The 12,591-nt window shown below is 42.4% G+C and overlaps 1 protein-coding gene across 4 annotated transcripts; it reads right to left on the bottom strand.

Annotated features, from left to right (window-relative positions):
• Positions 1–2,361: 2,361 nt before the first annotated feature.
• Positions 2,362–12,070, bottom strand: Fkbp7 (FKBP prolyl isomerase 7). 4 transcript variants are annotated; one of them, XM_042055447.1, is made up of 5 exons: positions 11,769–12,070; positions 10,690–10,844; positions 8,997–9,107; positions 7,269–7,402; positions 2,362–2,665 (listed from the first exon to the last, which is right to left on the bottom strand). In XM_042055447.1, the coding sequence occupies exons 1-5, from the start codon at positions 11,975–11,977 to the stop codon at positions 2,504–2,506; spliced, it is 771 nt and encodes a 256-aa protein (XP_041911381.1). In that variant the 5' UTR covers positions 11,978–12,070; the 3' UTR covers positions 2,362–2,503. The 4 variants fall into 4 exon arrangements, with proteins under 4 accessions (XP_041911381.1, XP_038192814.1, XP_038192815.1 ...); XM_038336886.1 differs by lacking the exon at positions 8,997–9,107 and having other exon boundaries at positions 10,693–10,844; XM_038336887.1 differs by lacking the exon at positions 8,997–9,107 and having other exon boundaries at positions 7,269–7,399; positions 10,693–10,844.
• Between the last annotated feature and the right edge of the window lie 521 nt (positions 12,071–12,591).

The raw sequence follows: 12,591 nt of genomic DNA, 5'->3' as shown, positions 1-12,591 counted from the left end.
ACAATATTTTTTGTCTGTGTGTGTGCCTGAAAGCCAGAAGAGGGCGCCAGACCCCATTACAGATGGTCGTGAGCCACCATGTGGTTGCTGGGAATTGAACTCAGGACCTTTGGAAGAGCAGGCAATGCTCTTAACCACTGAGCCATCTCTCCAGCCCCGCTTTGTTGGTATTTTATGTACTATTGTTCCACAAGCCTTAAGCTGTTTAGGTTTGCTTGGATGAACTTTTGAAAAAGCAGAAGGCCTTTTAGGTAGCGTTTCCACTCGTGAGGTAGGATACCACTGTCTTCCTCATAGATTTTTATGAGGATTAGTAACATTGCTTATATTAAACAAAATCTTATTACAAAATTCAAAGAGAAACACTCTTTCACAACCTGTCCGTTTCTTCACAATCCCTTGGGAATCGTGTCTCATTTTAAGTAGCCCTTTATTTTATATTTAATCCTATTTTAATTCAGCCACTAAAGATGACACGTAGGCACAAGTGGTTACTTTGGGGCCCTAGGTTTGGTAAAAGGAGAAAAAAAATGTTAATAATTTAATATATTACTAAATGTTTAATTGTGGTGTCAGATTAAAGTCACCGAGCTTAGCCTGGGACTCTGTGCACAGTTAACACTGTAACTGGCAGTGGCAATGGGCTGTCATGCTACCTACTAACTTTGCTTTGCACATTGAGTACTGCCAATTAAGAGAAACAGGACAGGCCTGTGTCTTTGGACATGTTCAATGAGTTTAATATATTTTGTTTGCAAATTTCTTTTGGGGGGTTAGCTAGAGCCTTGCTATGTTATCAAAGCTGATCTAAAAATCCTGGACTAAAAAAAAAAAATCCTGGACTCACATGACCTGCCAACCTCATCCTCGGGAATAGGTGAGTTATGGGTTATATGTGGGCCTTGATCTTTTTTATCTATTCTCTAAGATACCTGAAATTTTCATATACCAACAGCTAAATAATTATCTTTTATTAAGATTGTAAAAATGTTTAAAAATTATAGATTAAATGAATAACATTGTTACTGTTAGATTCACCCAAAGGCATGAAGCAATCGCAAGAAACAGAACATGGCACACTGCACATATGTAGGATGGGTAACGATTTATATTTAAATTGGTATTTAAAAGATAAGTTTTCGGGTACGTGTATCCATTTAACATATGTGCTTTTTCTTTCTTCTCTTTTAGATAGAGCCTCATGTAGTCCAGGCTGTCCTTGAACTCCCTGTGTAGGCCAGGGTGATGTTGAATACCTCATTTTCCTGCCTCTATCTCTGAGTTATAGTTATATCTCTGAGTGCTGAGTTATAGGTGTCTGCCACTACTTTCAGATCCTATGGGGCTGGGGTTGAACTCAGGTGGGCCTTCAGGCATGCTAGACAAGCACCCTTAACTGAGCCACCACACTTCAGCTAATGGAGCCTTAACTTTAAAAAACAAATTCAGAAGTACTTTGTATAGGCTGGGTGAAGTAGTATATGCCTGTAGTCCCACTGTGCAGGAAGTTGAGGCAGAAGGATTGAGTTTTGACATCAGGCTAAGCTGCACAGTGAGCTCCAGGCAAGCTTGGGCTATTACAGCAAGGCCTCATCTCATAAAAAAAAAAAAAAAAAAGCAAAAACAAACAGAAAGCCCAACAAATGCCTTGTATGATAAATGATGGGCAAGGAAGGTGTTCACATAGTTACTTAATTTATATTTTGTGCACACTGAGGGAAGTAAACTGGTAGGCGACTTAGTGACCAGAAAGTGTTAGGAAGGTAAGAGAAAGTAGCGGAGGGGTTAAATTTTGTATGCACAGGTGGCATTTACTAATGTAATAGTTTTTTTTTTAACTTCTACATTTTAGATAAAATTTCTGTTAAAAATCTCAGCATTCAGAATGCTGAGGCAGGAGGATACAGAGTCTGTGCCCAGCTTGGACTGCATAGCAAAACACTATCTCACAATGTAGAAAAAGAAAAAAGAGAAATGTTGTCAACGACACATCTGAGTGTTAAAAATGAACACGTTTGGAAAGAACACATTTTAGAGAACAGAAAAAGCTTTGTTTGTTCTGAGCTCACTTATTTCAGCCAGAGCCATCCTGCTTGACATACGTAGGAAGCATCCAGATTTTTACATGTTCCAGTGCCCTTCCTTTAGCGGCGTGGGCCAGCATCTCTTCTCTCCTCAACAGTTGGACCACATTAATGTTTTGAACATGACTCAGAACTGGAATAGCATCCATGCCCTGAAGGAGGGTGTCACCCACTGGAATACAGGCCCATTCCCTGGCGCTACAATTTATGTTCACAGAAGAAAATAACAGGGAATACAATCAATCACACCTACCCCAGAGTTAGATTTGCAAAACAGTTTCACATTATCACACCAAAATTATGTTTATTAAAGGAAACAAATACCTTTTCAGAAGGGAAAACAGGCAACCACAACGTGGAGAAAATTGACTTTTTTTTTTAAAGCGAAGTATAGTAATTTACTAACAAAGAAGTAAAATTTACAGCTCATCATGTTGGTGCACATTGTATTCCTTGGGGGAAATGAAGCCATCTCTATTGTGGTCATTTTTCTTAAAGATATCTTCCAAAACTGCCTTTTGATAGGACTTGTCCCGGGGCTTTTCATCTTTCTCAAAGTCCTTCTGTAAGTAAAGCTCGATCTGGAGGACCGGAAGAGACTGTCGTTAATAACGAAACCTGCACAAATAAATGTCTGCCAACTTTGAGAAATGATTACAGTAATGAATAAGCATATCGAGTGATAGAACAATTTTAAGTCATTTATCTGATTGCTTACAGGGAAGCACTCAAGGACCATGGCGGCCACATGGCGGTCGGAGGGCAACTGATGGACATTGGTTCTCTCTTTCCACCGTGTGGAATCCTGGGGACTGAACTCAGGTCATTCGGCCTAGAGCAAGAGCTATAGTCACCCGGAAATCCTGCCAGCCCGTTAACATTTTTAAAGGTATTTCAGCTGGGCGATGGTGGTGCACGCCTCTAATCCCAGCGCTCGGGAGACAGAGGCAGACTGAGTTTGAGGCCAGCCTGGTCTACAAGAGCTAGTTCCAGGACAGTTAGGGCTGTTACACAGAGAAACCCTGTATTGAAAAACCAAACCAAAACCAAAACCAAAAAAAAAAAAAAAAAAAAGTATTTTAAGGTTTGGTTTGGAGATACCTTTGAAACAAGGTCTGACTGGCCTGGAACTCACTATTGTAGCCCTGGCTAGCCTGGAACTCACTGTGTAGACCGGGCTGACCTTGAACTCACAGAGATCTGCTTGCTTCTGCTCCCCAAGAGCTGGGATTAAAGGCGTGCGCCACCAGGCTCAGCCCAGGAATTTTTTCGTTTTTAACTTTTGAAGCGATTTCTGAAGAGAAATGGGTGTTCAAATTAGCTGTCCCTGGGGTTGTAGATTGGTGGTACTAGCCACACCAATCTATATTTTCTTCCTGAAACTAAATACTTTCTAATAATCCACTGTTCATATTAGGGAAGGCGAGCACAGTCTTATGCACTCCTATTATTTGATAAAATCTCATTGGTGTTTTGTCTCTGGAACTAATGAATTTACTGCACCATCAAGCTAACCGGGGACTCCAGACATTCTCCAGTGTTGCCTGCTTGTGTTTGCAGCACGGGACATTTCTCTACATGCAGTGGAGTGCTCTCCTATTAGCCACAAGCAAGGTCTGGGGGTGGCTATGGTAACCAGCGACGTGCTCATGTAAATGTAAGTCACACCCCAGGCTTGGGAGACACTAACTGAAAGCACTAATGTTGGAGGCTTCATGCTGAAGTGGGACTATTTACACTGAGTTAAGCTAAGTTAAAAATATATGTTTTCCCCCCCATTTCCTTGTCTCGAGACAACACCATCTCTCACTGTGTTGTCCAGGCTGGTCTCAATTCATAGACCCAATCCGCTCTTCAGCTCCCTCAGAAGCTGGGACTATGGGTAGACACCACCACGGCCAACTTTTTTACTTCTTAAAATGTGTACACCGCATAATTTAATGATATCTACGTGACAACTGTTTTTCCCTAGGAAAATGCTGATGTATGCTAAGGAAAGCATAGTTTACTGAGCTGGAGATAATGTTCTGCAAGTCTGGGCCATTTGAAAGGCAGAGTTGAACGCCGAACAGTATTTAGTAATACACATCCATGCATAACCCATCACATGACTTTAGAATGGTCAGTGGGCCTTGCAGCAGGTTCTTAGTCATGACTTTGATCCAATATGAAAGGAGGAACATTTTTTCCCCTTTCTGCTGAGACTTAACAATCCTTTGTAAGTATAAAGTGTTTAAAACAGCCTCAAACTTTCTGCATTTTCTAAACCAAAACTATCTTTTCATAACTAATTAAGGTGGTGTTCAAAAACTACTCTTTTTCTATACGGTGTATGTAAAGATACAAGGCGGTGGGCAGGAACACAACTTTAATTTTTTTTTAATTTTTTTAATGATTTATTTAACTATGTACATTGATGTGAAGGTGTCAGATCCCGTGGAACTGCATTTTCAGACAGTTGTGAGCTGCCACGTGGATGCTGGGAATTAAACCCGGGTCCTCTGGAAGAGCAGTCAGTGCTCTTAACCGCTGAGCCATCTCTCCAGCCCACAACTTTAATTTTTTAAAATTATTTTATTAATGTTTTTGTGCCTGCAGCACCCAGAGAGACCAGAAGAGGGCATCAGATCTCCTGGAGCTGGAGTTGCTGGTCTGATGGGAGCAGATGTGGGAGGTAACGCTGGTCCTCTGCCAAGAGCAGGAAAGGCTCAATTGCTGAGCCATCTCTCCAGCCCCACGACTTTCATTTATCAGTAATGGGCTCTACACTACTTTCATTTTGTAATTTAATACTATACCCCACTCCCACCTTATTTAACCTGAAGAAACAACCCATTAAATCTTTCTGCTCATTAAGCAAGGAAGTTTCTGTTAGTTCATGTTTCAGATCTGGGCTTACACATGTATCTACTACATGGTCTGCAACAAAACATCTAACCTTCTGAACACTAGGAATATCATCTGTCAAAGGAGAGAAAGGTCTATACCATATACTGATATCAGGGTCCACGTCAACAGACGATAACTAAATTGTTATAACTGGGCAAAAACCATTCTTACCCATCCCGTGACAATGTAGCTGAGACCCAGCAAGACGCCTGGGAAACTGTAGTGAAGCAGAGCGTATTTTGGATCTCCTCTACTTTTATTTTCCAGAACTGGAGACACACTAATGTCTAGGGACATTCGTAGTCCAGAAGGAACCCCTGGGTGTGGCTTAAGTAATTGATGCATGGTGTGTGCACAGGGCGCATCCCAGGGTGCCAAGCGAACCCTTTGCTGCTGCTACTCCTTCCAAAGAGGGCAATGAGGAGTCAGGAGAAGTAACACTGAAGACTGTTCCCCTTTAGGGACCCTGTTAAGGCCTGGTGTGTGCTGGCAGAGGAAACTTCAGTTGAGGAACTGCCTCCATCAGGCTGGCCTGGAGCAAGTCTGTGAGGTATTTTCTTGATTAATGATTGACATGGGAAAGTCCAGCTCACCATGGGCAGTAGTCATGGGGTGTAGCACCCAGCAGGCAGAGCAAGATATTGGGACGAAGCCAGTAAGCAGTGTTCCCCTGTAGTCTCTGCTTCAGTTCCAGCCATTAGGTCCCTGCCCTGGCTTCCCTCAACCAACTATAACTCAGAATAGGGAAGCCCAATAAGGTCTTTCCTCCCTCAAGTTGCTTTTGTTCGGCTGTTGTCTTTATCACAACAGGAAAAAGCAAGGTGAGCCACCTGGCAGATAGGCCTCTCTCCCTGCTGGCCAGTGGAGGAGGCTCAAGGAAGGACTTATTATTTATGAGGCTCCTGGAGGAGGAACTAGAGTTGGGTGGGAAGAGGGTTGGAGGGGGAGAGGAAGAAGAATGGAGACTGGAGATGGAGATGTAGCTTAGGGGTTAGTGCTTGCCTAGAAATACCTTGCTCTAAATTCAATCCTCAGTCACAAAAAAAGAAAGAAAATAGGAAAAGAAACAAAGACTTAGCAGCTAGGGCTGGTGGCTTGTTCTTGTAGTTCTAGCCCTTGGAAGAGGTAGGAGGATTTCCACGAGTTCAAGACCAGCCTATACTACAGCACAGTTCCAGTACAGCTTGGGACTAGAATGACACCTTATCTCAACCCTGAAGTGCCTGAAATAACTATTTGAAATCAAGGGCCCACCTGCCTCATTACCTACCAAGGTGATGTTATGTTTCTAATCACCTCTGAATGAAGGAGGAAGACGGCCAAGTTAAGCGTAGACTGTGGGACTAGACAAGGCTCTGTGGGCTTCCCTGAAACATTCAAGATGGGGGTACCTGGAAGGTAAGGTGTGCCCAAGGCTCAAAGCACAGAACCAGACAGCTGGGGTGCAATCCCGGGTTTATAATTGCAACTAAGTACTCAACATGCCTCCCTAGCATCTCCCCATCTACGAGAGATGACAGAAGTGACTGTCACCTAAGCTGTCCTTAAGACTAGATACAATCACGCGCTTACGTGCTTATACTACTACTATCTGGGACCAAGAAAGTGTGAAGAACGTGTATAATTATTACAAATATTTATTAGTTCATCTATAGGAGATGGACTCATGATTACCAATTTCTTAGCCCACTCAGTTCAAAGTCTTGCTAGCTCTACATAATCTCATCTACGTCAGAGTTCAGAGGTTAGAACTATTGGGGACAAGTCCATACAGTACTGTTGGAAAGAAGTCTATCTCTCTAGTGTAGATGCCGGAAGAGCCATGGGTAGCTTGGGATTTTTCTTGATTGATTGATTGATTGATTGATTTGCCAGTACTGGTAATTGAAACCAGGGCCTTATGGGTATTCGGGCAAGAACTCTATTATTGAGCCATATTCCCAGACCCTTTTGCACTTTTTGAGACAGCGTGTTAGTAAGTTACCCAGAATATCCTTGAATCCTTTGTAGCCCAGGCTGTCCTTTAAGGTATTATTTTCTTATGTCAGGCTTGGGAATAACCGAGGCTACAGGCCTGCACCATGAAGTCTTATACTAGGGTTTTCTTGACCTTCCTATATACAGAGAAAAGGGAAGGGATATTTTCTTCTCTGAGTTCGGAATCTCCAGCAAGTAGCCCCTACTAAAGCAATCAGAGCCAACACCAGCGAAAACTAAGGAGTTATCTTCTTCAACATAATTACTTTTGACTTATAATGAAAAAAGCTCAAACTGCGCACATGAAGTTTTGATTACCTCGGCTTTAGAGAGTTGCCTGTCGTTGTCTGTGTCTATCTCCTTAAATGTTTCAATGCTCCGTGGTCCTTTGGTCACAGCGTAAAGTTCAATCTCAAACATCAGTGTTGCGTTGGGTGGAATCTTGCCTTCTGCTAAGGGTTTAAATTTTAACAGTTTGACTTACTGAAAATGGCTTTCAGAGATTCATTCAGTGATCGCATGAGTATCAGGGTTTTAGAGCTTAGAAGAACTGCTTTCAGACCATTAAGTTTAGTATCAAAAAATTCAGGGTTTCTCTATTTTGTCACCTTTTTATAAAAACATTTTGGGAAAATTTTTCTCCCTGTATATTTTAAACTAGGTCAGTCAAAGGCCCTTCTGGACCAGTTTCCTGGTTAAGTTATAATAAACCAAGATTTTTGTTACTATATCTTGATCATCCTATATGATGATATAGACAGAGACATGGTATAGGGAAGAAATGTAAGAGAAGAATAATTCCAAAGTTGGGCTGGTGAACAGACTCAGTGGCACCTGCTGCCAAGCCTGATGACCCGAGTTCAATACCTGGAACCCATAGGGTGCAAGGATAGAACTGACTCTTCCCAAAAATTGTCCTCTGACCTCTGACCTGGCGGCACATACCTTTAATCCCAGCTCCTAGGAGGCAGAGGCAGGCGGATCTCTGTTTGAGGCCAGCCTGGTCTACAGAGCAAGTTCCAGGACAGTAAAGGTTACCAGAAAAACCTGGCCTCAGAAAACCAACAACCAATCAAACAAAGCAAAACAAAACAAAACAAAAACAAAAACAAAAAAAGAAAAAAAAAGATTCCAAAGTATAATCTCTAAGAAAATGATTTTATAAATTAATTCAGGAGAATAAGTAAAACAAATATCAACTTGTTTATAAAATTCTTTACAGTGAAAAGTTCAATGCAGTAACAAAAGTCCAGAAGCAGTTTTACACAGATATTTCTAATAAATTTTTTAAAAATGAAATTGAATAGTTTTAATAAAGTTTATCTGTTAGCTGATACAGCTGGTGAATTTAGCAAGATGAAGCTATATCAGATTAATATTTCATAGGGTTGCCAAGATGCAGTAAGTAAACATGTTTCCAGGCCTTATAGGTCATGTGATGTAGGACATATACACAAGTATCTGCTAAATGAAAGCCTTTGAAAGTAGCTAAGCTTGTTTGGCAAAAGAAACAGCAATGTCTAATGGTCAAGTAGAAGATTCTTGCTAAAATATGTCTATCACCCAAAGAGGAAGAGGCAGAAGTTATAGCCCAAAGCAGTGCACTGTAATTTCCAAAGCTGGAACACAGAAGAATCTACCCGCCAGCAAGCACCTGTCGTCAAAGTCCCGACCCAATATTCTACAAAATACCTGACTTCGAAGGACAGAAAAATGACTTCCAAAAGTAATTAAGACAGACTCGAAGCACAAGTTCCCTTTGTTATTCTGCTGCTGCTGGAAGCAGGGCCTGACAGGCAAGTGAGCTGACCTACACCACTGAGCTCCTCGAAGCCCAAACTCAAATTTCCCAAGAAAAAAGTACCACACATGCATGGGAAGTTCCTGAACAAGCCTATGATAAATGCAGAAAATGTTGCTAATTAGTTTTTTTCTACAAAAAAATATTAAAGCTAAAAAAAAGGAGATAGATGTGCATTGCAATAGAATTACATTTATAGAGGTAGAAAGAAGAGGTAGGAGTTAATGCAAAGGATATATACATACCACATAGACCGTTAATTAAAGCACTAGAAAGCCACATGCACTTCAAGACATGCAGGGGTGTTCCGTGACACGAGTCAAGGACATTTTGCCAGAAGAAAAACTTCTTCAGACATCACCTAAAATGAAGTTATAACTACTGTTATATTTTAATAGACACGTACATTGAGCTCATAGAGAACAAGACCTATACAGAGCAAGCTGGTCAACATGCTAGCATTCCTGCCCTTACCCCTAACTGAGGAGCTATCGACAGCTGATGGTTTTTGGTCCCCAGTAAGTTGAGCATGCTCCATTGTATGGTCTCACAACCATGAGTATTTGGACAACACAAATTTAATCCGGTAGGAGGTCTCTCTCTCTCTCTCTCTCTCTCTCTCTCTCTCTCTCTCTCTCTCTCTCTCTCTCTGTGTGTGTGTGTGTGTATGTGTGAATGACTGAAAGTCGGGAGGAGTTAGAGAAGTGAAGTACAGTGGATCTTAGAGAAATTAGGGGAAAACAGTGTGGAGGTGAATATTATCAAAATATATTGTGTGCCTACATAACACTCTCAAAGAAAAGAATTAATAAGAATATTTTTTAAAAGCTTATGTAATAGTCAGGCGACAGTGGTGCACACCTTTAATCCCAGCACTTGGGAGGCAGAGGCAAGAGGAGCTCTGTGAGTTCGAGGCCAGCCTGTCTACAGAGTGAGTTCCAGACCAGCCAGGGCTACACATAATCAAGAAGATTTTCCTAAATTTCTCTAAGCTACTGTAATACAGGTATACCAACAGGTAATGTATGTATTTTTTCAGGCCTCACTTTTCTTATAAGTAAAATAAATGTGTCAGTGAGATTGCTTAGATGTTTATTGGAGACTCCTCAAAGTCAACGAGAAAGGATATAGTTTGTTGGTAGTTTGGGAAGCTGGGCAGTCCTTCTTACCTACGCATAAACCAGTTTTGGTAAATGAGAAATTAGCCATTTGCTGTAGGATAATGGGCCTAGGCCCATTGAAGATGGATGTGGATACTCTGAGGGTAAGCAGGATGTTGACGAGACAACTCAGAAGCTGAGGAAAGAGACTGAAGCGCAAACTTGACCTACATTGTTTTGTCTAGAAGCAACCAACTCACCACTTTTTGAAGATAGTATTGCATTTAAATTATCTTCAATTTTCTTTCTTTCTCGGGCTCCTATGCATGCACGCACACACACACACACACACACACACACACACGCACACACATACTGCTTATAAAAGTATGATGCCGTGGGAGGCTGTCTTTTTTCTTTTTCTTTTGTAGTGCAGTGCTGGGATGAAAGTCAGGTGGTGGGGGCAAGCCCTCTCCCACCATGAGTCACACACCAGGTCCTAGGAACTATTGTGATGGGAGCAAATGACTGACAGAAAGCAGTGAGCATGAAGCTGTAGAGATCTGGAACCATCTCTTTGAGAATGTCAGGTCTGACTAGCTCGAAGCACTCGCTTTTCTCAATATCACTTGGGGCAACAGTCTTCTCCTGCCGAAAAACCAAGGCAAGGGGGATTGCCTCTTCAAGACTCAGCCAACGGCTTCAAAGATGCCATGACTCTAGGAGACAGGGGGATGCCAAAATCGCCCTTAGGAAACTGACTGCTAATTAGGTATTAGAGAGTTCAAATAGGTGGCGTTGACAGGGGTTTCAAACGAGGTGAGCAGGCAAAGGTTCTTACCGTAACCTTCTTTTCCATAAGCAAACGAGGGAGGTATAATCACCTTTCTCTTCTCTCCAGGGCACATGTCCATCATTGCAATGTCTAGTCCCTTTATGACGTGCCCAACACCAAGAACAAACCATTTCGGGTGACCTTCATCTTGTGTCCGACTGCAAGAAACCATACTTAGCACTTAAATGAGCAGATGTCAAGAAGGAAAGTTTGGTTTTTATTTAAAATTGGAATCTCTCTTCCCATGTTCGCATTCTTCCGTAAGTCCGTCCTTTGTGGTGTTGGCAGAAAGGATCGCTAGAAGTCATTCTATTTCTGTTCTACTGTCATCCTTACAAAAACTACCCAACAGTCGAAGTTTTAAAATCGGTCTCCTGACTCTAACTAGCTGCATGACTTTAACAAAACTCATTTAATTTCTCTGGGTCCATTCCCAAAATCAAAGGGGCAGGCTGAGCCCCAGATTTCATTTTAAGGACCGAAAGTAAACATCTCATTAAATTTCTCTTCTAAATAGGAAGAATAAGTTTCCTTCTAAATTGGAAAGAATCGCTTTCGCCAGGCCTGTCTTTCGAGGGCACAGCTAAAGAAAGGGTACCCAATCAAACCCGACTAGGGATGGGAGAGCAAGGTGGATGAAATCACCAGGGATTCTGTCAGAAAATGACTCCCTGAAGACCAGAACAAAATGCGGTAGCTTCTAATACGTTCTGTTTGGAAAGAGAATTCAACTCTGGGTAAACAAAGTGTGACTATCCTTTTGAGCAGCCTCGAGATTCAGCTGTAGGGGTCCCCAGGACAGTAGTGGTGGTCAGTAGTACACATGCTTTGTAGAGGGTCTGCAGTCAATTTACCGAGCTAACATTTTCAACAATTAAAAGCAGTTTTTTAGGTACTGTCTTCTAATCTAAATTGGCATATTGACTTAATTTACTGTTCAAAAAACAACCAAAACAGAAAACCCAACAAACAAACAAACAAAAACCTTACAACAGAAGCATCAATTGGCTTCTGGCTGGTGTGGGATGGGGGGCAAGATCCGGTGTATTGGCTGAGCTTGAACTGCACGGAGCATCTCCTACCTGCAGTAGAATTTGGAGCCATCTTTAGCCAAGTAGCCGTCGTAATGGGCATTTAGCAAGTCTCCTTTCCTGCTTGTTTTGGAGCAGTTTTCTGGACGATGCAGAACCTCTATTTTCACTTCCTCTGTGTCTTCTTCTTTCGTTTGTCCCTGAGCGTTGGAACAGCCACACAGGCTGAGGAAAACCGCTAGTCTCACTAGGAAATGCATGGTTCCCAAAGCAGGACCCTCAGGCCTAGTGTGAGCCCTGTAGAGTGTCCAAGGGAGTGTGGCTTTCCCCGTAGGACCAAATTCGGACGCGTGGCAGGCATTGTCCTACGTCACAAGGGTCCAAGGCGGGGCTCCTCGAGGCTCCGCCCCCTCTGGCGGCCCGCCGCCTTGTGCCAGCCTGGAACTTGTTCCCGGTGCCGGGTACCCCGCTGGCTGTACTCGGGCTAGAATAGAATCGTACACCCCGCCGCTTCTCCCCGCTAAGCCCTCATTCACTAAAGGTGTCTTCCTCCTTCAGCAGTCAGGCCCGCGTTTCCTGAAATAAAACTGGCATCATGGTGGTCATTTCTAGGCATTTAGGAGACACTGAAAATTCTATGGCCTCCACTTGATGTTCTGATCTCGCCTCCCCATCACTGCCTCCTCCGAATGATTGCTTGGTCTAATGGCTTGATTTTTAAATGATAAATTGAGCTATTTGGTCATAGCGAGAAAAAAAAGAAAGATTACATAGTTGTAGGTCCTAAAACTGTGTATTTTTAAAAATATTAAAAAGTTGGGTCAAGAAATTGATACACAATGTCAACAGCCCACGGTGCGGGTGTTCTAGTCGA

The sequence above is a fragment of the Arvicola amphibius genome, chromosome 7, assembly GCF_903992535.2.
Source record: "Arvicola amphibius chromosome 7, mArvAmp1.2, whole genome shotgun sequence".
NCBI classification, from domain to species: domain Eukaryota; kingdom Metazoa; phylum Chordata; class Mammalia; order Rodentia; family Cricetidae; genus Arvicola; species Arvicola amphibius.
This window is presented reverse-complemented; position numbering and strand designations above follow the sequence as displayed.